This window comes from Phytophthora cinnamomi (genome assembly GCF_018691715.1).
Source record: "Phytophthora cinnamomi strain GKB4 chromosome Unknown Contig16, whole genome shotgun sequence".
In the NCBI taxonomy this organism is placed as follows: Eukaryota; Oomycota; class Peronosporomycetes; order Peronosporales; family Peronosporaceae; genus Phytophthora; species Phytophthora cinnamomi.
The window spans coordinates 15642-42365 of NW_027150949.1; the positions used below are offsets into that span (position 1 = coordinate 15642).

At 53.6% G+C, this 26724-nt stretch overlaps 2 protein-coding genes across 2 annotated transcripts; both read right to left on the reverse strand.

The window, feature by feature from the left end:
* Positions 1 to 7461: 7461 nt before the first annotated feature.
* Positions 7462 to 13730, reverse strand: IUM83_02273 (Multidrug resistance-associated protein 9; the record flags this gene model as incomplete). The annotated part of the gene is made up of 5 exons (XM_067926178.1): positions 7462 to 8017; positions 13437 to 13462; positions 13537 to 13563; positions 13621 to 13662; positions 13722 to 13730. The coding sequence occupies 5 exons, from the start codon at positions 13728 to 13730 to the stop codon at positions 7462 to 7464; spliced, it is 660 nt and encodes a 219-aa protein (XP_067796407.1).
* A 1732-nt stretch (positions 13731 to 15462) lies between these two features.
* On the reverse strand, positions 15463 to 25093 carry IUM83_02274 (Multidrug resistance-associated protein 9; the record flags this gene model as incomplete). The annotated part of the gene is made up of 3 exons (XM_067926179.1): positions 15463 to 16018; positions 20114 to 20611; positions 24561 to 25093. 3 exons carry the CDS (start codon positions 25091 to 25093, stop codon positions 15463 to 15465), a joined length of 1587 nt encoding a protein of 528 aa, XP_067796781.1.
* Positions 25094 to 26724: the final 1631 nt, after the last annotated feature.

Sequence of the window (26724 nt, forward strand, 5' to 3'; positions counted from 1 at the left end):
CCATGGACACGTTCTGGAAGAGTAGCTGGTACTCGCGAGGCAGGTTGGTGTCCATCTGATCGAGGTCGTTCGAGAAGCGGTTGAGGATCTGCCCCACGGGAGTCACGTCGAAGTATCTTGTCACGGGGGCACGCAGTACAAGACGGAAGAGCTCGTCGTGCAAGTGGTGCGACGTTCGGACGCACGACTCGATCATCATTAGCGCACGACCGACTGTCAGCACTGCGCAAAAGACAATAAGCCCAGCGTACCACAATCCGAAGGTGGTTCCCGAGTACGTGGGGTCAACACCGCGGCGTGGCATGTTGCGAGCCCAGTGTCCAGGCCACCAGTCCGTCGCAGTGCGCGCAGCTTGAGCCACTGCGTACGCGGCACCAAGCACCAGCACGACGACGAATCCATTGAACCCCGTTTCGTCAAAGTAGGCCTTGTACACACGGCTTCCAACAGACCCTTTCACGCGATCTTCCGCTCGGATCAGCTTCTTCGAGGCAACTGGAGCGTTTTCGTCTTCATGAGAGATCTCGGACATGATCTCGTAGGTGTGGTCGTCAATTGACGATAGTTTCTCGATCATAGGCAACAGGTCCGATGCGGGATCACTGTCCATTCGTACAGGCATAGCTTTGGCTGGGTGGGAATGAGTTGGTTCGTCGACAAAATTGCTATCGGTAGATGCTGTGGCCAACTCTGGGAACTCATTCACCACATCGTTGTAGCAACCCTGGGCTGCAATCGAGCCGTCCTGCACCACCACGACGTGATCCGCGCTAGGCAGTAAGTCGTAGTGGCTGTTAAGAACCAGTAAGCGGGTCTGTCTGGCTGCAAGACCGACGATACATTGTTCGAAAATGGCGTGCAACGTGCGGGTCGACAGCGCTAAGTGGGTCATCCAGGATCAAGATGTCGGTCTCTGAGCGGTACATGGCTCGCGCAATTGCAATGCGCGCCTTCTGTCCACCACTCAAGTTGATGCCGCGCTCGCCGATTTCAGTCGCGTCTCCGTGAGGAAGGGCGTTGAGATCCGTTGCCAGTTGTGAAGCTTCAAGCACGCGCGCATATCGTACTGGGTCAAACTCTTGCTCAAATAGAACGTTGTCTCGGAGGGTGGAGTTGCGGATCCAAGTGTCTTGAGTCACGTAGGCAATGCGTCCACCCATCTTGAGTTCACCCGACGTACGAGGCATTTCACCCAAAAGCGCATTGAGCAGACTCGACTTCCCCGAACCAACTTTACCCACGATCATCACGAGCGCACCCCTCTTCACCTGCAGATTCACATTGTCGAGTCGGAAGGCTTGGGTTGTAATGGAGCTGAGCTCGACGCTCGAAAGCTCTACGTCACCGGTAGCACTTTGCGTAGGTATCTTAGACTCAACGAGGACGCCAGGAGTAGCTGAAGGCCAGCAGAAGCATGCATTGCGGGCAGAAATGAATCCGGCTTGCTCGTCGGCAAAAGTAATCCAGCGAGGTTGAGAAATATCAGTCTGCAGTTGCGGGGTGTCGCTAACGATTTCGTCGCTTCCGAGGAAGTCGTCGATGCGAGCGAATGAAATCTTGGCCTTCGAGTACTCGGCAATGGCTTGGGGCAGTTGGTTGAGCGCCGTGCGGCAGATGTTGACCATCGCGATGAGCGTGAAGGACTCGACCACAGTCACAGTGTGGCGAATAAGCACGTACAGGCCCAGCGTAATGCCCGAGAGAAAGCTGGGCGTAAGGAACAGCATGACTGTGTTGATCACCTGGTACAGATGAAACTTTCGGAGAAGCGCCACTTCGCGGATGCGAAGCTTCTCAACACGCTGGGCAAGCGAATCCTCCCACGCGTAGTATTTCATGACTCGAATGCCTTGCAGCGCCTCGGAGGTGACTTTGACGCGCTCGTCGATAACTTCCAGCAGCTTCTTTTGCAGTCTGGCGATGCGGCCACCTTGCTGTACCGAGATGGTCATGACGACGATCAGTACGACAGCCCCTGCCATTGCGGAGTAGAAGTTGAAGAGGATGCCGATGAGCACGACCGAGATCACGAAGGACAGAGGCCCCATGATCAGCCACGGACCGTGAGCGACGAAGTTGAACACGCGCTCCGTATCGACACTCATGAGCGTCAAGATCTCGCCGGTGGTATATTGTTGACGAGCAGCACTGGAGAGCTTCATCGATTTGTCGTACACCAGTGCCATGCTGAGTGAACGCATGTTGGCCGCGACTCGAGACGATCGGAAGAAGAGGTAGTTGAGCGACAGAACTGCTACGGCCGAACTGAGAGTCATCATAGCTAGAAGACCGTAGCCGTTGGATATGTGGAACAGGTTTTCCTTTCCGTTGAGGAACTGCAGCAGCGCCTGAGCGACGTACGATTGCGTTCCCAATGCCGCCACGTACAAGATGCAGCCCACGAAGACGACTGTGAGCTCGCTGCGGAACGTCACCATGTAGGCAATGGCCAGCGGTGAAATCCCTAAGACAGACTTTGCGTTGGGATCGAAGACTCGGCGAAAGCGCTCTTCAAGCGAGTCGCACGAGTCGCTCGAGCACAGTGGCCAGATGTCTTCCATCTCCAAGACGCGTTGACCGCCAAGTGTCACCATCGGCTGCATCCATTGTGCGAGGACGACGGACGGGAACGAAGCCGTATCAAGTGGGTTGGGGAGCTGACTGAAGGTGGTGGTCTCTCGTTTGGGCTTTTCCTCGACCTGGGCTTGAAGCACGACTATTGATGGGGTAGCAGGCGTGCAAGGCCCCTGGACGTAGTCGTGGTGGTCGGAATCGCGAGGAATTGGCATCTTGGTTCACGCTGTAGACGGCAGTCAAATATTGCAGTGGAATGTGGAGTGGCTGGCGTCGACTTTTTGAGTTGGAGGCAAAATGGACAATGGCCAGTTGCTAAAAGTTCTGAGGGCAAACGACAACCCAGCGGAATCACTCGAAACCCCTGTACAGTCCGTCCGGCTCGCCAAGTTTCACGTGAGCCAATGGATAAGCCATCGTCCATCGTTGCAGCGACTGGGGGTAGATTCGTCCAACACACAGTGCAGGGCAAGCTGAGATGAGCCAACTTTAGTCGTGCACACGAACAGAAACCCAAGCAACATATGGTCACCTTGGACCTTGGATAGCGATGAACAACATCCCTTCTGAACTATTCGGTGAGTTCGTGTCCATTACGCCTGAAACGCGCTCTACAACACTGCGTCTGCCATGCAGCCATTGGTATATTGAGACAATCGTCTTCATTCATCATTTCGAAAGTGAACTAAAAGTCGTCGCAACCACTAGTTCGTTACAATTGCGCAGAATATATATCTTCCGCTACTGTGCAGCAGTAAATGGTAGATCAACCCTGGCTTACCTTGGAGATTCGTTTTGCAGCTGCTACGTTATCACCGAGATACTGTTGTTTACGTATGTACGGACTCGGCTAAGCAGTGCGCCGTGTCCAGTATGGACAGGCAGCTGTAACTGGGCGCGCCTGGCTCACAACAACACAAAGCATCGTATCCGATCTTTACCCGAAGCTATTAATTAGTAATGAGCTCTTCAACCTCAGGCACCACGAACACCCTTGCAGATGGTGACCCGAGTCACACGCTGAAGTGGCGGCAACTAGTCCTGGATTTTTCAGTTCTACGACCGAGACCCGCCGGAAGAGAAGCACGATTGGGGAAGCTACCAGCGCCCTCCATGGCTGTGTGGTTCACGATGTACATCCTTAGACGCAGAGCGTATAGCAGAATCATGGCGTGCGTGCGCCGAGCGCTCGTCCAATCCATATATTACCCCGTCTTGTTAATCCACACGGTTTCGCGGCAGTGCTAGTTGACACTGCGCTGCAGTAAAGTGGCAATAATTCACCCACATACGTTTTGAAAGCGATCAATTCTAGGCCCACGGCCGGACCCCTTATTGCCGTGACTCCAATTCGAACTTGCCGAATAGCCTATTTCAGCCTTCGCACGACTGCTCCGGATATGGCTGCACACACATAATCCCAAAGATTTGAAGAAACTGGACGGATCGATTAGTGAATCAAGCTCCTTTTCTAAGCAATACACGTCGTTTCATCTGGGCTGACGAACGTGTTCAACGATGCTGGACAAGCGATCTACGACAAAGCCTTGAAGATGCACAAACGCGAATCTACATGCATGTATTGCAATTGGCACTACTTTCGTGACAGAAGATCCACTGGGATCATGTGCTACGTTTTAGGTCTCGACGAGCCGCGATACGAACAGCGTGATGCTGTCGTACGACATGAAAATCACGCCTTGGCCCGGGACCACTCGTCCAAGTCGAGGGACCACCCCAGAGTAGAAGGAAGGGATTCCTTCTCTCAGAAGCAACTGGCGGAAGCAGTCTAGCGTGCTCGTATATTGCTGCGCCTGTGGTCCCTGCATTCGCGTCTTCACCACATCAAACGCTGCACACACATGTATATACAATGAGCCAAATGACGTACAAAATCACACCACTGCAATGACATCCAGCTGCAACGTACGATTGTTGCCAAAAACGCTGATGAGACCAGCCGTCATTCCACCGAGGAGGCCAAGAAGAGCTCGCTGACCTCCCGTCATGTTTTGGGCATCTCGGATGAGGCCGTGGCGCTCAAGGAACTCAGGGTTTATATGTTTCTGAAACTCGCTGAAGCACATGAAACGAAGGCCTTGGTTACTCGACTATTCGCACCAACAAGCACATGCAACCATCAGCATCAAGTACAGGCTTAATAAAAACGATCGACTGTGCGTACCTGTTTCAGGATAGTGGCAGATAAACCCTGGTATAACCCAAGAAAACCCTCCCTCGCCAGAATCATCCGAGTTCCTTCCCATACCCCGACATTGGCGCTGATCAACTTTGTCTTGAGCGTCTCAACCTGTACAACAAAATTCAGTAAGTATTCGCACATCGCTTTCTTGAGAATGCTTTACGTACTGGGGTCATGGCGAGAGCGGCCTCAACGCCACCTGCGATCGTGCCTGCCGCGAGGTTCCGCACAGTCGAGACTTCACCATTTTCGCCAGCCAGTGCTCGCTTCATGACGTCGTAGGCGCCAAACCGAATGCCAGCTTTGGGGATGGTGCCGACAAGCACGGGGGCGAGACCACGATACAGTGACCCGGCCCCATCCGCCTGTACGTGGTAGCGGAAACCGCCTACCATGCACGTGTACTGCGCACGCATTGTGCCTAGCTGCAGATTGGTCTTGATCATCTCCATGGGCCACACCAAAAGCGTCTCGATCACTCCAGCTACAGCCCCAGCCGTTGTGGCGACAACCGGATTCTTCGACTTGGTCACCATGTTGTTGGGAAGGTTGCTTGTTCGATCACGTGAAGGAATGAAAAATGTCTGCAGCCGGAAGTACTAGTATGTTGCGGTGAGAGGGGCGGGGTCTCTTTGTAGCCATACATTTTGCGATCCGTTTGGTTCGCTCTACGCGACCCGATTTTTTTTTCTTTTTCATGCGTTTGGGTCGTGCGAAGAAAATCCTGTTTTTGCTGTAAGATTCACGCACGATAGTCCGTCCTACCGGACCGCACCTGCGATTGCCATCTCGTGATTGCACTTACGGTCAGATTACGCTGTCCTTATGCCTCCACGAGCCGGAGTTGTTGAGTGTCCAACGGGCCAAAAGCCCAAGATTTGCAAAGCGGTATGGCACACGGGAACACGACGCGAAGTAGAAGTAGTTAACTTTTGCCTCCCCTATACAATTTGATAATTAGAACACTGATGTTGTGCCCGGATAGCTTGTCGAGACTTGACCGTCTCGCCAATCCCAGAGGGACATTACTGTATCGTATTTTCGCAGTGGGCCAATGACACAAGCACACGAGCGAGGTTCAGTAGATTTGTATGTGCCGAACCGACAATTAATAGCACTAAAACCATGTTAAAATACAAAATGTTCCATCTCGATCATCTCGTTTACAGTGTCATTGGTGTTTAAATGTTCCTAAGAAAATAAGAAGCAACGTATCTGGTTTTATTGTCTCCTTTCACCGCGGTAAACCAGGATAGGGGAGAAATTTGGCAGAGATCACAAGAATAGCGTGCGGCATTGTACTTCAAGCCACATCTTTGCTTATCCTCTTATTCCCAAAGCATACTATAAGAAGTGTTCATATTCTGATATTTTTTATCAAAAAGAAATCATGAGCTGCTTTGATGATAGTGGCACAGCTATCGCACCCGCACGCTTGTTTTCGGCAAGCAGAATTTGAATATAGTTTCGGGGCTCGAACTGCATTTTGATCTATTTCACTATTCTAACCCTGTACTGTGCCACAGAGGTCCGCCAATGCAGTATGATATTGAATTGGATCCACCGTCTGCCAGTAATAAAAAATGCAATTTCAAGCTAAACAATAATAAAAATGGCTGCAATTTATATTGTATTGGTACAAAAATGGTATAACTTATATCACTTTGCAGAGGGATACAGCAGTTGAGATCGCAGAGAGTAAGTTCAATCTATTGGTGCTAGCTGGGAGTTGAACGTCGTCATCAACAGGTTCAGGGAACCCCAAGCGGCGCAAAACTGTCCTGAACTCGTCACTATCAAGATTAAATTTGGTTGATCGGCGATAGAGGTGCTGGTAGTGTTGCCAAACGAGCAGCTCAAACAGGGAATGTGTGGGCTGATCGCTCGCTCACGTGGAAATAAATATCGTCCCGGAGACCCATGGCTGTGAGGATGCGCCATAAAACGAGAAGGATCTCACGACGATGGCGCCATTCGTCATGGGCGTCGCGGTCGGACGGGAAGGTCAGCAGCTTCCACCCCAGGGAGCATCGAAAAATCTGGAGCCCATGGTTCTGCCTCAACACCTGGACGGGGTCACACTCGAAGAAGCAATGCGTAGTAGCCTCTATAGCCCGGCAGCCAGCGCACACAGTGTTGCGCCAGCGGTGATACTGCACTCAAGTGACCCTGGTATATAGACTGGAGGTTTATTGGCTAGACTTTCGGTATTTGCCGGTGGGGGCACTTTTTACAAATTTATTGCCAATAATTGGGTGAATTTTATATTGTATTGAGGCCAGTGTAGTCCAGTAAAAAAACTTTATATTGAAAACAACTGATTATTTATTGTATTGTACTATTTTTCCGACCTCTGCTAGTGGAGCCTAATACCCTTCCAGCGATCCCGATCCAATAGTTTGGGATAAAGGTCGTCTTGAATATTTCAACGTTTGCTTCCATTGTGCAAACGACGATTTTGTGATTGCAAACTATCGCAAGAATGGGTGTACAACAGGTATACATTTAAACTCCATTCCTGCGTTAAGCTCACTGTAGGGCCTAAAGTACAGGTATCTACATTCAATAGGAGCAACAAGTTTGATAAACTCCCCCCACAATACTTGTTAACAACAACTGTCTTCCTCAGTCGCGCTGCTAAATACCATCGACATACAGAACATGCTGAAATAATTATTACCTGCCTATGCTGTACCCGACCTCTTCGCCAATGCAGCGAACACGGACTGTGGCCGCGCCAGCAGCTCCGACGGAGAGCCGAACTCGGCCACGCGACCCGCATCCATCACCGCGATCTTGTCGCAGTGCATGATGGTGTTGATGCGGTGCGCGATGATGAGCACCGTCTTGTCCTGGAACGTGTCCTGGATGGTGGTCTGGATGAGCGCGTCCGTGGCCGTGTCGACGTTGGCCGTGGCCTCGTCCAGCACGACGACCTTGCTGTCCTTGAGCAGCGCGCGGCCGATGCAGATGAGCTGGCGCTGGCCCACCGACAGGTTGTCTCCTCCCTCGGCCACCTCGAAGTCGAGGCCCGCCCCCCAGCGACGCAGGTTGTCGGCCATGTGCACCTGCTGCAGCACGCGCCAGATGCGCTCGTCCGAGTACTCGTGGAACGGGTCCAGGTTCTCTCGCAAAGGGCCGCTGAACAGCACGGGGTCCTGCGGGATGATGGCCAGGCTGCGCCGCAGCTCGCGCAGGTTCACGCTCGAGATGTCCACGTCGTCGATGAGCACGCGGCCGCTGTCGAAGTCACAGATGCGGAAGAGCGCGACCATGAGCGAAGACTTACCCGCGCCGGTGCGTCCGCAGATGCCGACTTTCTCTCCGGCGCCGATATCCATATCGACACCTTTGAGGACGAGCGGGAGTTCGGGTCGGTATCGCAGACACAAGCCTTCAAAGCGGACGGATCCACGCACCGGCCAAGCTGCTGCAGGCTCATTGAAATTGTGGGCGACAAGCTCGCTGGTGCGGCTGCCTCCGTCGTCTTCGACATCGATGGTTCGGAAATGGAGCAGCCGCTCAACACTGGTCATGGCGTTGTCGGTGCGGTCGAAGGAGCGCATGACCCACTGCATAACCGACGTCAGCATGAGCGAGTACGTGAGCGAGAGACCCGAGGTCATGGACCCGACCGAGCCGCGCGTAGTGACGAGGTAGAACGTGACCACGAAGATGACCACCACGGACAGCAAATCGAGCCGCGTGGAGAGCCAACGGTTTGCGGACCAGTACGTCATGAACAGGTTGGTGTTGGTGTCCACGACGTGGCGGTTGCGAGCCGAGAACTGCTCTTTCATTCCGAAGGCGCGGATCGTCGTCAGACCGGAGAGGGTCTCGCTGAACAGGTTGTACACGGGCGTGCGCGTGATGCCCTCCATTCTCTTGACTTCGCGCGACGTCTTCTTGAAGTACTCACCGGTCCACACGAAGATCGCCAGAATGGGGATGTATGACAGTCCAATCCAGTAGGACGCGAAGGCTGACACCACTAGCGAGCCAAAACCCATAGACACGTTCTGGAAGAGTAGCTGGTACTCGCGAGGCAGGTTGGTGTCCATCTGATCGAGGTCGTTCGAGAAGCGGTTGAGGATCTGCCCCACAGGAGTCACGTCGAAGTATCTTGTCACGGGGGCACGCAGTACAAGACGGAACAGCTCGTCGTGCAAGTGGTGCGACGTTCGGACGCACGACTCGATCATCATCAGCGCACGACCGACTGTCAACACTGCGCAAAAGACAATAAGCCCCGCGTACCACAATCCGAAGGTGGTTCCCGAGTACGTGGGGTCAACACCGCGGCGCGGCATGTTGCGAGCCCAGTGTCCAGGCCACCAGTCCGTCGCAGTGCGCGCAGCTTGAGCCACCGCGTACGCGGCACCAAGCACCAGCACGACGACGACTCCATTGAACCCCGTCTCGTCAAAGTAGGCCTTGTACACACGGCTTCCAACAGACCCTTTCACGCGATCTTCCGCTCGGATCAGCTTCTTCGAGGCAACTGGAGCGTTTTCGTCTTCATGAGAGATCTCGGACATGATCTCGTAGGCGTGGTCGTCAATTGACGATAGTTTCTCGATCATAGGCAACAGGTCCGATGCGGGATCACTGTCCATTCGTACAGGCATAGCTTTGGCTGGGTGGGAATGAGTTGGTTCGTCGACAAAATTGCTACCGGTAGATGCTGTGGCCAACTCTGGGAACTCATTCACCACATCGTTGTAGCAACCCTGGGCTGCAATCGAGCCGTCCTGCACCACCACGACGTGATCCGCGCTAGGCAGTAAGTCGTAGTGGCTGTTAAGAACCAGTAAGCGGGTCTGTCTGGCTGCAAGACCGACGATACATTGTTCGAAAATGGCGTGTGCAACGTGCGGGTCGACAGCGCTAAGTGGGTCATCCAGGATCAAGATGTCGGTCTCTGAGCGGTACATGGCTCGCGCAATTGCAATGCGCGCCTTCTGTCCACCACTCAAGTTGATGCCGCGCTCGCCGATTTCAGTCGCGTCTCCGTGAGGAAGAGCGTTGAGATCCGTTGCCAGTTGTGAAGCTTCAAGCACGCGCGCATATCGTACGGGGTCAAACTCTTGCTCGAATAGAACGTTGTCTCGGAGGGTGGAGTTGCGGATCCAAGTGTCTTGAGTAACGTAGGCAATGCGTCCACCCATCTTGAGTTCACCCGACGTACGAGGCATTTCACCCAAAAGCGCATTGAGCAGACTCGACTTCCCCGAACCAACTTTACCCACGATCATCACGAGCGCACCCCTCTTCACCTGCAGATTCACATTGTCGAGTCGGAAGGCTTGGGTTGTAATGGAGCTGAGCTCGACGCTCGAAAGCTCTACGTCACCGGTAGCACTTTGCGTAGGTATCTTAGACTCAACGAGGACGCCAGGAGTAGCTGAAGGCCAGCAGAAGCATGCATTGCGGGCAGAAATGAATCCGGCTTGCTCGTCGGCAAAAGTAATCCAGCGAGGTTGAGAAGTATCAGTCTGCAGTTGCGGGGTGTCGCTAACGATTTCGTCGCTTCCGAGGAAGTCGTCGATGCGAGCGAATGAAATCTTGGCCTTCGAGTACTCGGCAATGGCTTGGGGCAGTTGGTTGAGCGCCGTGCGGCAGATGTTGACCATCGCGATGAGCGTGAAGGACTCGACCACAGTCACAGTGTGGCGAATAAGCACGTACAGGCCCAGCGTAATGCCCGAGAGAAAGCTGGGCGTAAGGAACAGCATGACTGTGTTGATCACCTGGTACAGATGAAACTTTCGGAGAAGCGCCACTTCGCGGATGCGAAGCTTCTCAACACGCTGGGCAAGCGAATCCTCCCACGCGTAGTATTTCATGACTCGAATGCCTTGCAGCGCCTCGGAGGTGACTTTGACGCGCTCGTCGATAACTTCCAGCAGCTTCTTTTGCAGTCTGGCGATGCGGCCACCTTGCTGTACCGAGATGGTCATGACGACGATCAGTACGACAGCCCCTGCCATTGCGGAGTAGAAGTTGAAGAGGATGCCGATGAGCACGACCGAGATCACGAAGGACAGAGGCCCCATGATCAGCCACGGACCGTGAGCGACGAAGTTGAACACGCGCTCCGTATCGACACTCATGAGCGTCAAGATCTCGCCGGTGGTATATTGTTGACGAGCAGCACTGGAGAGCTTCATCGATTTGTCGTACACCAGTGCCATGCTGAGTGAACGCATGTTGGCCGCGACTCGAGACGATCGGAAGAAGAGGTAGTTGAGCGACAGAACTGCTACGGCCGAACTGAGAGTCATCATAGCTAGAAGACCGTAGCCGTTGGATATGTGGAACAGGTTTTCCTTTCCGTTGAGGAACTGCAGCAGCGCCTGAGCGACGTACGATTGCGTTCCCAATGCCGCCACGTACAAGATGCAGCCCACGAAGACGACTGTGAGCTCGCTGCGGAACGTCACCATGTAGGCAATGGCCAGCGGTGAAATCCCTAAGACAGACTTTGCGTTGGGATCGAAGACTCGGCGAAAGCGCTCTTCAAGCGAGTCGCACGAGTCGCTCGAGCACAGTGGCCAGATGTCTTCCATCTCCAAGACGCGTTGACCGCCAAGTGTCACCATCGGCTGCATCCATTGTGCGAGGACGACGGACGGGAACGAAGCCGTATCAAGTGGGTTGGGGAGCTGACTGAAGGTGGTGGTCTCTCGTTTGGGCTTTTCCTCGACCTGGGCTTGAAGCACGACTATTGATGGGGTAGCAGGCGTGCAAGGCCCCTGGACGTAGTCGTGGTGGTCGGAATCGCGAGGAATTGGCATCTTGGTTCACGCTGTAGACGGCAGTCAAATATTGCAGTGGAATGTGGAGTGGCTGGCGTCGACTTTTTGAGTTGGAGGCAAAATGGACAATGGCCAGTTGCTAAAAGTTCTGAGGGCAAACGACAACCCAGCGGAATCACTCGAAACCCCTGTACAGTCCGTCCGGCTCGCCAAGTTTCACGTGAGCCAATGGATAAGCCATCGTCCATCGTTGCAGCGACTGGGGGTAGATTCGTCCAACACGCAGTGCAGGGCAAGCAGAGATGAGCCAACTTTAGTCGTGCACACGAACAGAAACCCAAGCAACATATGGTCACCTTGGACCTTGGATAGCGATGAACAACATCCCTTCTGAACTATTCGGTGAGTTCGTGTCCATTACGCCTGAAACGCGCTCTACAACACTGCGTCTGCCATGCAACCATAGGTATATTGAGACAATCGTCTTCATTCATCATTTCGAAAGTGAACTAAAAGTCGTCGCAACCACTAGTTCGTTACAATTGCGCAGAATATATATCTTCCGCTACTGTGCAGCAGTAAATGGTAGATCAACCCTGGCTTACCTTGGAGATTCGTTTTGCAGCTGCTACGTTATCACCGAGATACTGTTGTTTACGTATGTACGGACTCGGCTAAGCAGTGCGCCGTGTCCAGTATGGACAGGCAGCTGTAACTGGGCGGGCCTGGCTCACGACAACACAAAGCATCGTATCCGATCTTTACCCGAAGCTATTAATTAGTAATGAGCTCTTCAACCTCAGGCACCACGAACACCCTTGCAGATGGTGACCCGAGTCACACGCTGAAGTGGCGGCAACTAGTCCTGGATTTTTCAGTTCTACGACCGAGACCCGCTGGAAGAGAGGCACGATTGGGGAAGCTACCAGCGCCCTCCCTGGCTGTGTGGTTCACGATGTATATCCTTAGACGCAGAGCGTATAGCAGAATCATGGCGTGCGTGCGCCGAGCGCTCGTCCAATCCATATATTACCCCGTCTTGTTAATCCACACGGTTTCGCGGCAGTGCTAGTTGACACTGCGCTGCAGTAAAGTGGCAATAATTCACCCACATACGTTTTGAAAGCGATCAATTCTAGGCCCACGGCCGGACCCCTTATTGCCGTGACTCCAATTCGAATTTGCCGAATAGCCTATTTCAGCCTTCGCACGACATGGCTGCACTCACACCATCCCAAAGATTTGAAGAAACTGGACGGATCGATTAGTGAATCAAGCTCCTTTTCTAAGCAATACACGTCGTTTCATCTGGGCTGACGAACGTGTTCAACGATGCTGGACAAGCGATCTACGACAAAGCCTTGAAGATGCACAAACGCGAATCTACATGCATGTATTGCAATTGGCACTACTTTCGTGACAGAAGATGCACTGGGATCATGTGCTACGTTTTAGGTCTCGACGAGCCGCGATACGAACAGCGTGATGCTGTCGTACGACATGAAAATCACGCCTTGGCCCGGGACCACTCGTCCAAGTCGAGGGACCACCCCAGAGTAGAAGGAAGGGATTCCTTCTCTCAGAAGCAACTGGCGGAAGCAGTCTAGCGTGCTCGTATATTGCTGCGCTTGTGGCCCCTGCATTCGCGTCTTCACTACATCAAACGCTGCACACACACATGTATATACGATAAGCCAAATGACTTACAAAATCACACCACCGCAATGACATCCAGCTGCAACGTACGATTGTTGCCGAAAACGCTGATGAGACCAGCCGTCATTCCACCGAGGAGGCCAAGAAGAGCTCGCTGACCTCCCGTCATGTTTTGGGCATCTCGGATGAGGCCGTGGCGCTCAAGGAACTCAGGGTTTATATGTTTCTGAAACTCGCTGAAGCACATGAAACGAAGGCCTTGGTTACTCGACTATTCGCACCAACAAGCACATGCAACCATCAGCATCAAGTACAGGCTTAATAAAAACGATCGACTGTGCGTACCTGTTTCAGGATAGTGGCAGATAAACCCTGGTATAACCCAAGAAAACCCTCCCTCGCCAGAATCATCCGAGTTCCTTCCCATACCCCGACATTGGCGCCGATCAACTTTGTCTTGAGCGTCTCAACCTGTACAACAAAATTCAGAAAGTATTCGCACATCGCTTTCTTGAGAATGCTTTACGTACTGGGGTCATGGCGAGAGCGGCCTCAACGCCACCTGCGATCGTGCCTGCCGCGAGGTTCCGCACAGTCGAGACTTCACCATTTTCGCCAGCCAGTGCTCGCTTCATGACGTCGTAGGCGCCAAACCGAATGCCAGCTTTGGGGATGGTGCCGACAAGCACGGGGGCGAGACCACGGTACAGTGACCCGGCCCCATCCGCCTGTACGTGGTAGCGGAAACCGCCTACCATGCACGTGTACTGCGCACGCATTGTGCCTAGCTGCAGATTGGTCTTGATCATCTCCATGGGCCACACCAAAAGCGTCTCGATCACTCCAGCTACAGCCCCAGCCGTTGTGGCGACAATCGGATTCTTCGACTTGGTCACCATGTTGTTGAGAAGGTTGCTTGTTCGATCACGTGAAGGAATGAAAAATGTCTGCAGCCGGAAGTACTAGTATGTTGCGGTGAGAGGGGCGGGGTCTCTTTGTAGCCATACATTTTGCGATCCGTTTGGTTCGCTCTACGCGACCCGATTTTTTTTTTTTCATGCGTTTGGGTCGTGCGAAGAAAATCCTGTTTTTGCTGTAAGATTCACGCACGATAGTCCGTCCTACCGGACCGCACCTGCGATTGCCATCTCGTGATTGCACTTACGGTCAGATTACGCTGTCCTTATGCCTCCACGAGCCGGAGTTGTTGAGTGTCCAACGGGCCAAAAGCCCAAGATTTGCAAAGCGGTATGGCACACGGGAACACGACGCGAAGTAGAAGTAGTTAACTTTTGCCTCCCCTATACAATTTGATAATTAGAACACTTGATGTTGTGCCCGGATAGCTTGTCGAGACTTGACCGTCTCGCCAATCCCAGAGGGACATTACTGTATCGTATTTTCGCAGTGGGCCAATGACACAAGCACACGAGCGAGGTTCAGTAGATTTGTATGTGCCGAACCGACAATTAATAGCACTAAAACCACGTTAAAATACAAAATGTTCCATCTCAATCATCTCGTTTACAGTGTCATTGGTGTTTAAATGTTCCTAAGAAAATAAGAAGCAACGTATCTGGTTTTATTGTCTCCATTCACCGTGGTAATCCAGGATGTGGAAGAAATTTGGCAGAGATCTCAAGAATAACATGCGTCATTGTACTTCAAGCCAATTCCATCGTATTCCAGACACTGATCGAATAATACACGACAAGAAAAGATAGCACTACTACTTAGCAAATTGAGAAGACCACTAATCGGTAATCGACCATTCTTGTTCTTGTACTTCAAGCCACACATTTGCTTATCATTTTATTCCCAACGCTTACTATAAGAAGTGTTCATGTTCTGGGGTTGACTTGATAAAAAAAATCATGAGCTATTTTGGGGATAGGGGGCACGCAGATATTTTAAAGGGCTCGAACTGCATTTTGAATTATTTCACTATTCTAGCCCAGTATTGTGCCACAGTGGAAACTAATACCAAAGTTTCGATAAAAATCGTCTTGAGTATTTTTAACGCTAGCATCCATTGTAAAAACGACGCTTTTGTGATTGCAAACTATCGCAAGAATGGGTGTACAACAGGTATACATTTAAACTCCATTCCTGCGTTAAGCTCACTGTAGGGCCTAAAGTACAGGTATCTACATTCAATAGGAGCAACAAGTTTGATAAACTCCCCCACAATACTTGTTAACAACAACTGTCTTCCTCAGTCGCGCTGCTAAATACCATCGACATACAGAACATGCTGAAATAATTACCTGCCTATGCTGTACCCGACCTCTTCGCCAATGCAGCGAACACGGACTGTGGCCGCGCCAGCAGCTCCGATGGAGAGCCGAACTCGGCCACGCGACCCGCATCCATCACCGCGATCTTGTCGCAGTGCATGATGGTGTTGATGCGGTGCGCGATGATGAGCACCGTCTTGTCCTGGAACGTGTCCTGGATGGTGGTCTGGATGAGCGCGTCCGTGGCCGTGTCGACGTTGGCCGTGGCCTCGTCCAGCACGACGACCTTGCTGTCCTTGAGCAGCGCGCGGCCGATGCAGATGAGCTGGCGCTGGCCCACCGACAGGTTGTCTCCTCCCTCGGCCACCTCGAAGTCGAGGCCCGCCCCCCAGCGACGCAGGTTGTCGGCCATGTGCACCTGCTGCAGCACGCGCCAGATGCGCTCGTCCGAGTACTCGTGGAACGGGTCCAGGTTCTCTCGCAAAGGGCCGCTGAACAGCACGGGGTCCTGCGGGATGATGGCCAGGCTGCGCCGCAGCTCGCGCAGGTTCACGCTCGAGATGTCCACGTCGTCGATGAGCACGCGGCCGCTGTCGAAGTCACAGATGCGGAAGAGCGCGACCATGAGCGAAGACTTACCCGCGCCGGTGCGTCCGCAGATGCCGACTTTCTCTCCGGCGCCGATGTCCATATCGACTCCCTTGAGGACGAGCGGGAGTTCGGGTCGGTATCGGAGGCACAAGCCTTCAAAGCAAACGGAACCTTGTGCGGGCCACGATAACATTGTTGCGCCAGAGTTCTGATGGTCCTCGGGTAGGAGTTCGTTGATGGTTTTGCCGGTGGAGTCCTCGCTTTCAATTTGGCGGAAGTGTAGGAGACGTTCGACGCTTGTCATGGCATTGTCGGTACGATCTACAGAACGCATGACCCACTGCACCATCGAGGTCAACATTAGTGAATATGTAAGCGAGAGCCCAGAGGTGAGTGAGCCAACCGATCCGGCGGTTGCTACGAGATAGAGTGTGACGACGAAGATAATGAGCACCGATAGCAGGTCCAATCTTGTGGCTAACCAACGACTTGCAGCCCAGTAGGTGAAATACAGGTTGGAGTTAGCGTCGACCACGCACCGATTCTGCTCGATGAAGTTGTCTTCCATGCGGAAGGCTCGAATGGTCGAGAGACCGGAAAGGGTTTCGCTGAAGAGGTTGTACACGGGGGTCCGGGTCACACCTTCGAGCCGCTTGATCTCACTGGATGACTTCTTGAAGTACTGCCCGATGTAGAGGAAAATGAGGAAGATTGGGATGTATGTGAGGGCGATCCAGTAGGAAGCAAAAGCCGAAACGGCAAGCGCTCCGAAAGCCAAAGACACATTCTGGAGCAGCAATTGATACTCCTGCGGTAGCATCGTGTCCATTTGATCCAAGTCGTTCGAGAAGCGATTCAGAATTTGCCCCATCGGAGTCACGTCAAAGTATTTTGTCACGGGCGCCCTCAAGACTCGTCTGAAGAGTTCGTCGTGCATATTTTGCGATGACCGAACGCACGACTCGATGATCATCAGCGCGCGACCGAATGACAGCCCGGAACAGAGGACAATGAAACCGAGGTACCACATGCCGAAGTTTGTTCCTGAGTACGATGGGTCCACACCGCGACGCGTCATGTTGCGTGCCCAATGGCCAGGCCACCAATCGACGATAGTGCGGGCTGCTTGGCCGGCGAGATAGGCGACAATAATGACGACAATCACAACGAATCCATTGAATCCGGTTTCGTCAAAGTAGGTTTTGTACACGTGACCACTTACTTTGCCCTTCACACGATCTTCAGCCCGGATCAGTTGTCCTGACGACTTGGTCGTCTGTTTCTGTTCTTCCGTCCCATTAACCACTTCAGTAGCTTCGTTGGACTTATCTTCCGCTGATCTTTGCGCCTGAGCCCCCGAATCTGACTCAACCGTGGATGCAGTATCGTTTCCACCACTCCCAACGCTTACAAGATCCATCGTCAACTGCGGGAACTGGATCAAAACTTCTTCGTACGAGCCTTGACTTGCAATCAAACCGTCTTGCATCACCACCACGTGGTCGGCATGAGGGCAGCAAGTCGTAGTGGCTGTTCAGAACCAACAAACGAGTCTGACCCGACGCCAAACCCAGAACGCACTTCTCGAAAATTGCATGAGCCACGTGCGGGTCCACAGCACTCAACGGATCGTCCAGGATCAACACGTCCGTCCCAGAACGGTACATCGCGCGCGCGATGGCCACGCGAGCCTTCTGGCCACCACTCAAATTGATGCCACGTTCACCGATCTCGGTGGCGTCTCCGTTGGGTAGAGCGCGCAGATCCATGCCCAACTGCGATGCGTCCAGCACTTGTGCATACCGCTCTTCGTCGTAGTCTTGCTCGAAGAGGATGTTATCACGCAGTGTAGCGTTGCGGATCCAGGTGTCTTGACTCACATAGGCTACTCGCCCGCCGACTTCAAGCACTCCGGAAGTTTGCGGCATTTCTCCGAGGATGGCGTTGACGAGGCTGGACTTACCCGATCCAACTTTTCCAACGATCATCACCAGCTTCCCACTTTCGACCTCGAAGTTGACGTTGTCTAGCTGAAAACCGCGTTTGCTAACGTCGTTTGCCGAAGCCGACGCTCTCGCATTCTGGCCATCAAGGCTGTCGGTAGGTGTTGGAATAGCCTTCACTTGGAGTTCTCCCAGGGTTTCATCGTCGGCCGGTGTCACCACAACGATTTCGCCACCAGTTAAATTTGCTGGCCATTCAAACGCTCCGTCTCGGATGGAGATGAACCCACGACTGACAGTAGAGCATTTTTCGACAGCATAGGTTGATAGTAGCGATGCCTTGTTTGATTCGCTCTGTCCAGTCGGAGCCGGCAGCACGATTGATTTGGAGGGAACCTCGCCACTGGCGAGAAATGCATCGATGCGGGCATAAGCAATCTTAGCCTTTGACAGACCGGCTACAGCTTGCGGTAGTTGGTTGAGCGGTGCACGACTAATGTTGACCATGGCGACAAGCGTGAAAGCCTCCACCACCGTGATCGTGTGCCGAATCAACACGTACACACCCAGCGTTGCTCCCGAAAGGAACGTCGGCGTGATAAACAACATGACCGTATTGATCACCTGGTACGAATGGAACTTCCGCAGCAGACCCACTTCTCGGACTCGCAGCTTCTCCACGCGCTGGGCCAGCGAGTCCTCCCACGCATAGAACTTCATGACTCGGATGCCTTGCAAAGCCTCCGACGTAACCTTGACCCTTTCATCAATTACTCGTAGCAAGTGTTTTTGAAGATCAGCGATGCGGTCTCCTTGTTGGACTGAGATGATCATAACCGCAGTGAGCACGACGGCTCCAGCCAGGGCAGCGTAGAAGTCGAAGAGGAACCCGATCAACACACACGACACAACAAAAGCCAGGGGACCCATTACGAGCCACGGGCCCTGCACCATCGCAGTGAAGACACGCTCCGTATCAACGCTCATTAGAGTCAAAATCTCACCAGTGGTATACTCCTGCCGGGCCGCACTAGACAGCTTCAGTGCTTTGTCGTAAACGAGCGACATGGTAAGCGTGCGCATGTTGGATCCGATACGCGAGTCGACGAAGAAGAGGTAGTTCAGCACACACACGGCCACGAACGAGCTCCCAGTCATCATCACCATAAGCCAGTAACCACTTGAGATGGAGAACACGTTCTCCTCTCCGTTCAGGAACTCCAACAGAGCTCTCGTCACGTATGTCTGAAGGCCAAGAGCCAGCACGTACACGACGCACCCAGCAAGCACAACTGCGAGGTCGGCCTTGAACACCTTCACATAGGCCATGAACACAGGAGACAAGCCGAACATGTATCGGCGGTGCGGCTCGTAGACTTGATGGAAGCGTTTCTCCAGTGACTCGGATTCGTCGCTTGGACACACGGGCCACATATCCTCAATCTCGAGCACACGTCGGTAGCCAAGCGAGATCATGGGCTGTATCCATTGAGCAAAAATGACCGACGGCAACGAGGCTTTTGCCAGCGGGTTGGGAAGCTGGCTGAAGGGTGTAGCCGAGGGCTCCTCCGCCTCATGTGCATCGGGTGCCTCCACGTAGTGACCCTGGTCCATAGTTGTTGACTCGGAGGTGGTCAGCAAACTTGTCAACGAGTGTTGTAAAACGCGAAATCGGAAATGAGTGATCCGCTCAAGTCAAATGACAGCGGCGGGCGGTCGTAAGACGGAAGGCCTACACGAGCATGAGTAGCCTGTCTCGTGGCATGTGTTGAGATGAACAAAGTTATCACTTGAATGGATTAGGAGGTGCCCTCTCTTTGCGCGTCGTTCATCAAGTTTTTGATCATCCTATCGATTTGTTGACGATGGTGTCTTGGGTGAAGGATCAATTTTTGCTGTCGTCGAACCTACATGTTGAGCAGTGCGGACGCCATCTCAATGGCAACCCCGGCTCGCCACTACTGGAGACTCATACGTCGATAATAGAGTTGACGAGCACCAAACCCCGCATTGAAAAGCCGCAAAAAAATGAAGCTAATACTGTAGGTCTATTATCAGGCTAAAACCTACACATCCCACCTACGTGTATGAATCTACACACTACCAGACCTCTTCGCCAATGCAGCGAAAACGGACTGCGGCCGCGCCAACAGCTCCGACGGAGAGCCGAACTCGGCCACGCGACCCGCATCCATCACCGCGATCTTGTCGCAGTGCATGATGGTGTTGATGCGGTGCGCGATGATGAGCACCGTCTTGTCCTGGAACGTGTCCTGGATGGTGGTCTGGATGAGCGCGTCCGTGGCCGTGTCGACGTTGGCCGTGGCCTCGTCCAGCACGACGACCTTGCTGTCCTTGAGCAGCGCGCGGCCGATGCAGATGAGCTGGCGCTGGCCCACCGACAGGTTGTCTCCGCCTTCGGCCACCTCGAAGTCGAGGCCCGCCCCCCAGCGACGCAGGTTGTCGGCCATGTGCACCTGCTGCAGCACGCGCCAGATGCGCTCGTCCGAGTACTCGTGGAACGGGTCCAGGTTCTCTCGCAAAGGGCCGCTGAACAGCACGGGGTCCTGCGGGATGATGGCCAGGCTGCGCCGCAGCTCGCGCAGGTTCACGCTCGAGATGTCCACGTCGTCGATGAGCACGCGGCCGCTGTCGAAGTCACAGATGCGGAAGAGCGCGACCATGAGCGAAGACTTACCCGCGCCGGTGCGTCCGCAGATGCCGACTTTCTCTCCGGCGCCGATGTCCATATCGACTCCCTTGAGGACGAGCGGGAGTTCGGGTCGGTATCGGAGACACAGGCCTTCAAAGCGAATCGTACCATGCGGTGGCCATGACGTCGCTGTCGTGGTGGTTTCCTGGTGATCGTGGGCGACTAATTCGTTGATTGTTTGGCCACCAGCGTCCTCGCTCTCGATCTGTCGAAAGTATAGTAGTCGCTCGACGCTTGTCATGGCATTATCGGTACGATCAACAGCTCGCATCACCCACTGTACGGCCGAAGTCAACATGAGTGAATATGTTAGGGAGATTCCTGATGTCATCGCACCGACTTGACCTTTTGTCGACACGAGATAGAGTGTGACAATGAAGATGATCAGCACGGACAGCAGGTCGAGGCGCGTGGCCAGCCACCGGCTCGCGCACCAGTACGTGAGATAGAGATTCGAATTGGTGTCGATCACCTCGCGGTTGCGCGCGGCAAACTGATTCTCCATGCGGAAGGCTCGAATTGTGGCTAGCCCAGACAGCGTCTCACTGAAGAGGTTGTACACCGGGGTCCTCGTGACTCCTTCCAGCCGCTTAATCTCGCATGACGTTTTCTTGAAGTGTTCTCCAGTCCAGAGAAAGATGATGAAAATCGGGATGTACGAAATACCAATCCAGTACGATGCAAATGCCGAGACAACAAGCGAACCGAGAGCCATGGTCACATTTTGAAAGAGAACTTGATACTCTTGTGGGAGGATCGAGTCCATTTGATCCAAGTCGTTCGAGAATCGGTTGAGAATACGCCCCATAGGAGTTACGTCGAAGTACCGTGTAATTGGAGCGCTGAGCACACGCCGGAACAGCTCGTCGTGGAGATTTTGAGACGTTCGCACACACGTTTCAATCATTATCAAGGCGCGGGCCATCGTCAGCACCGAGCAAAGGACGATAAGTCCGAGGTACCACATGCCCAGATCTAAGCTCGAGTAGCTTAAATCCTCGGCGTGGCGCTTGATAGTGCGTGCCCAATGTCCAGGCCACCAGTCAACAACCGTGCGATTACCTTGGCCGATGCAGTAGACAAGCACGAGCACCACGAACACTACGATGCCATTAAAACCAGACTCGTCGAAGTACGTCTTGTAGACGCGAGTACTCACGGTTCCTCTCACCCGGTCCTCGGACTGTACGAGTTGGCCTGCCGCAGCGCCGTCCTTCCCTTCACTCTCCTTCATATCACCTGGTTTCGCAGAGTTGCCACTTGCCTGCTCAAACTTCGGTTCGGCTTCATCGTGAGAATTCGATGTATACTTTTCAGTGTCGCCACGGCCATCATTCTGTGAACCAAAGTGCGGAAGGCGAGCGACGACATCCGCGTACGACCCAATCGCCGAAATAACACCGTCATCCATGACCACAACCAAATCCGCGGTCGGCAGCAAGTCGTAGTGGCTGTTCAGAACCAACAAACGAGTCTGACCCGACGCCAAACCCAGAACGCACTTCTCGAAAATTGCATGAGCCACGTGCGGGTCCACAGCACTCAACGGATCGTCCAGGATCAACACGTCCGTCCCAGAACGGTACATCGCGCGCGCGATGGCCACGCGAGCCTTCTGGCCACCACTCAAATTGATGCCACGTTCACCGATCTCGGTGGCGTCTCCGTTGGGTAGAGCGCGCAGATCCATGCCCAACTGCGATGCGTCCAGCACTTGTGCATACCGCTCTTCGTCGTAGTCTTGCTCGAAGAGGATGTTATCACGCAGTGTAGCGTTGCGGATCCAGGTGTCTTGACTCACATAGGCTACTCGCCCGCCGACTTCAAGCACTCCGGAAGTTTGCGGCATTTCTCCGAGGATGGCGTTGACGAGACTCGACTTGCCCGACCCAACACGGCCAACAACCATAACAAGAGCACCGCGCTCAATCTCCAAGTTGATGCCTTCCAGTTGAAATCCTTGGGTTTCACTCGGTTGGGGATGATCTTGAATGTCGGCATTTGTGATCGATTTGTCCACGTCATCGTGATTTTGGATCTCTGGAGTAACCACAACGAGACTTTCCAGAGGAGAAGCATCCGGCCATCGATAGCATGCGTCGCGAATTGATATAAACCCAGGTCTGAGAGGTGCCGGGATGTGCGAATGGGGCAAGGCCGCAGACTTGAGGGGTTGAGCGGAAGTTTCATCAGCAGCGAGATATTGATCAATGCGCGCGAATGAAATCTTGGCCTTGGAGTATCCTCCGATAGCTTGGGGTAGTTGGTTCAGAGCCGTACGGCAAATGTTGACCATTGCAATGAGCGTAAAAGCTTGGACGACCGTGACATAGTTTCGAATCAGCATGTACAAGCCCAGAGTGACGCCAGAGAGGTACGTCGGCGTGACGAAGAGCATTACGGTGTTGATGACCTGGTACAAGTGAAACTTACGAAGCAAAGCCACTTCTCGGACTCGAAGCTTATCAACACGCTGCGCAAGCGAGTCTTCCCAGGCGTAGAATTTCATCACTCGGATGCCTTGTAGAGCCTCGGACGTGACTTTAACACGCTCGTCAATGACTTTGAGGAGTTGCTTTTGCAGTTTGGCAATCCGGTCGCCTTGCTGTACTGAAAAGACCATCACGATAACGAGCACGAAAGCACCGGCGATGGACGAGTAAAAGTCGAAGAGTATACCCACGAGCATGATTGAAATTGCAAAACCAAGCGGACCCATGATGAGCCACGGAGCGTGGGCGACAAAGTTGAACACACGTTCGGTGTCGACACTCATGAGCGTTAGAATCTCGCCGGTTGTGTACTCTTGACGAGCCTCGCTCGACAGCTTCAACGACTTGTCGTAGACGAGCGACATGGTCAGCGATCGCATGTTGACACCAATACGCGCCGACAGGAAGAAGACGTAATTGAGCGACAGCACTGCGACCAGCGAGCTGCCGGTCATCATCGCCATGAGCCAGTATCCACTTGATATATGGAAAATGTTTTGCTCGTTGTTGAGGAACTCAAGTAGACCTTGCGCGACGTACGACTGCATGCCCAGTGCTACGACGTAGAGCAAGCAGCTCACCAGCACTACAGTCAATTCAGCTCGAAATGCCACAGCATAAGCCATCGCCACCGGCGAAATCCCGAAAATGTGGGAGTTGTTGAGATCGTACACTCGGTGGAAACGAGTCTCCAGAGCTTGACAGGAATCACGAGCACACAGAGGCCACATGTCCTCCATCTCGAGGATCTTCTTCGAGCCCAACGAGATCATCGGGTAGACCCATTGGGCCACCAGGATTGAGATCAGCGAAGCACGTTCGAGTGGGTTGGGCTGTTGACTGAACGGCACAGCCTCGGTTTCGGTAGTCGACTCTTTCACGGAAATGCCATCGGGTGTCGGAGGTGCCTTCACGTAGTCGGTCATTGGTAGTCGTCAAAGTCCAAAGTGAAGTCGCAATGTTCTCAGTGTGGAGTTCCCGGCAAATTCAGGAATGACCAAGTTCCATTCGGCGGTCATGGCGTTAAGCGGAGGATAGGTCGGCACTTCGGTCGTCGTTCCGTCTATGGCCATTGATTGATCGAGGACCTCGTACATCAAGCGAATCGATTAGATGGCTAGCCATCCAATCAGATACCAATGTCTTACATCAGCAACGACAACTACTGAGAAACGTCATTCGGATGCCTGACTGTACGGAGCTCGAAATTGCAATGACGTCCAGCAACCTTCAACATGCAAGACCCAACACGTCACAAAGCTGCTGGAGCGCTTCAATAACCCCAACAACCATTATTCAAGGATAGAAAATGACGGTTTTTCAACGAAAGCTTTACAAACTACGGCCACTACGCTTGGCTAGAGCTGTGAAAACGGACTGCGGTCGAGCCAACAGCTCCGACGGAGAGCCGAACTCGGCCACGCGACCCGCATCCATCACCGCGATCTTGTCGCAGTGCATGATGGTGTTGATGCGGTGCGCGATGATGAGCACCGTCTTGTCCTGGAACGTGTCCTGGATGGTGGTCTGGATGAGCGCGTCCGTGGCCGTGTCGACGTTGGCCGTGGCCTCGTCCAGCACGACGACCTTGCTGTCCTTGAGCAGCGCGCGGCCGATGCAGATGAGCTGGCGCTGGCCCACCGACAGGTTGTCTCCGCCCTCGGCCACCTCGAAGTCGAGGCCCGCCCCCCAGCGACGCAGGTTGTCGGCCATGTGCACCTGCTGCAGCACGCGCCAGATGCGCTCATCCGAGTACTCGTGGAACGGGTCCAGGTTCTCTCGCAAAGGGCCGCTGAACAGCACGGGGTCCTGCGGGATGATGGCCAGGCTGCGCCGCAGCTCGCGCAGGTTCACGCTCGAGATGTCCACGTCGTCGATGAGCACGCGGCCGCTGTCGAAGTCGCAGATGCGGAAGAGCGCGACCATGAGCGAAGACTTACCCGCGCCGGTGCGTCCGCAGATGCCGACTTTCTCTCCGGCGCCGATGTCCATATCGACTCCCTTGAGGACGAGCGGGAGTTCGGGTCGGTATCGGAGACACAGGCCTTCAAAGCGAATCGTACCATGCGGTGGCCAAGATGGACGGTCGTCGTGAGTGTCCATGGTGACTAGGTCAGTGATCATATCACCACCATCAGCTTCAGTTTCAATCTCTCGGAAATGTAGCAAACGCTCGACGCTGGTCATGGCGTTGTCCGTTCGGTCGACAGATCTCATTACCCACTGCACCACCGACGTGAGCATCAGCGAGTACGTTAGCGAGATGCCCGACGTGAGCGCTCCAACTTTTCCTCGAGCTGAAACCAAGTATGTGGTAACTGAGAAAATGATGACCACGGACAGCAAATCGAGACGAGAAGCAAGCCAGCGACCGGCACCCCAGTAGCTCAAGAAAACGCTGCCGTTCCGGTCCACAACTTCCCTATTGCGAGTCGAAAACGCGCGCTCCATTTTGAAAGCTCGAATCGTGGCTAGACCCGACAGGGTTTCGCTGAACAAATTGTAAACGGGGGTTCGAGTGATGCCTTCGAGGCGCTTGAGCTCGCACGACGACTTCTTGAAGTGTTCCCCCATGAACTCGAAGATGACAACAAGCGGGATGTACAACACAGCGATCCAGTAGGACGCGAATGCCGACACGACCAAAGTACCCACCGCCATCGACACGTTCTGGAACAAGAGCTGGTATTCTTCGGGGAGGACGGCGTCCATTTGATCCAAGTCATTAGAGAATCGGTTGAGAATTCTCCCTACCGGAGTCACATCGAAATACCGAGTTACCGGGGCCCCCAACACGCGGCGAAATAGTTGGTCATGGAGTCTCTGTGACGTACGCATGCATGAAGCTATCAAAGTGAGAGCACGTGCCATTGTCAGGACCGAGCAGACGATGATCAATCCAAGATACCACATGCCAAACGCGGTGCCAGAATATGACGGGTCAACACCGAAGCGAGTCATGTTTCGTGCCCAGTGTCCGGGCCACCAGTCGACGACTGTGCGCACGGCTTGGCTTACGCAGTATGCTAAGCTGAGAACCAAGGCAGCGAGCACTCCGTTGAATCCAGACTCGTCGAAATACGTCTTGTATATATGCCCCCCAACAGACCCCCTCACTCGATCCTCTTCGTGGATTAGTCGTCCAGTAGGCTCCGCCTCGCTTGCTTCAGTCACGCTTTGAATTTCCTCCTCACTTGTCAGCTCATCAGCGCTTACGGTCACGGTCTCCAAGCTTTCTACAGCTCCACTGCTAGGAAATATTCGACCGTGGTCATCAACACTAGCCGAGTTCAAGGTTGTGTCAAGACTGGGGAAAAGCTGCAACACATCTTCGTACGGGCCTTGACTTGCAATCAAACCGTCTTGCATCACCACCACGTGGTCGGCATGAGGGAGCAAGTCGTAGTGGCTGTTCAGAACCAACAAACGAGTCTGACCCGACGCCAAACCCAGAACGCACTTCTCGAAAATTGCATGTGCCACGTGCGGGTCCACAGCACTCAACGGATCGTCCAAAATCAACACGTCCGTCCCAGAACGGTACATCGCGCGCGCGA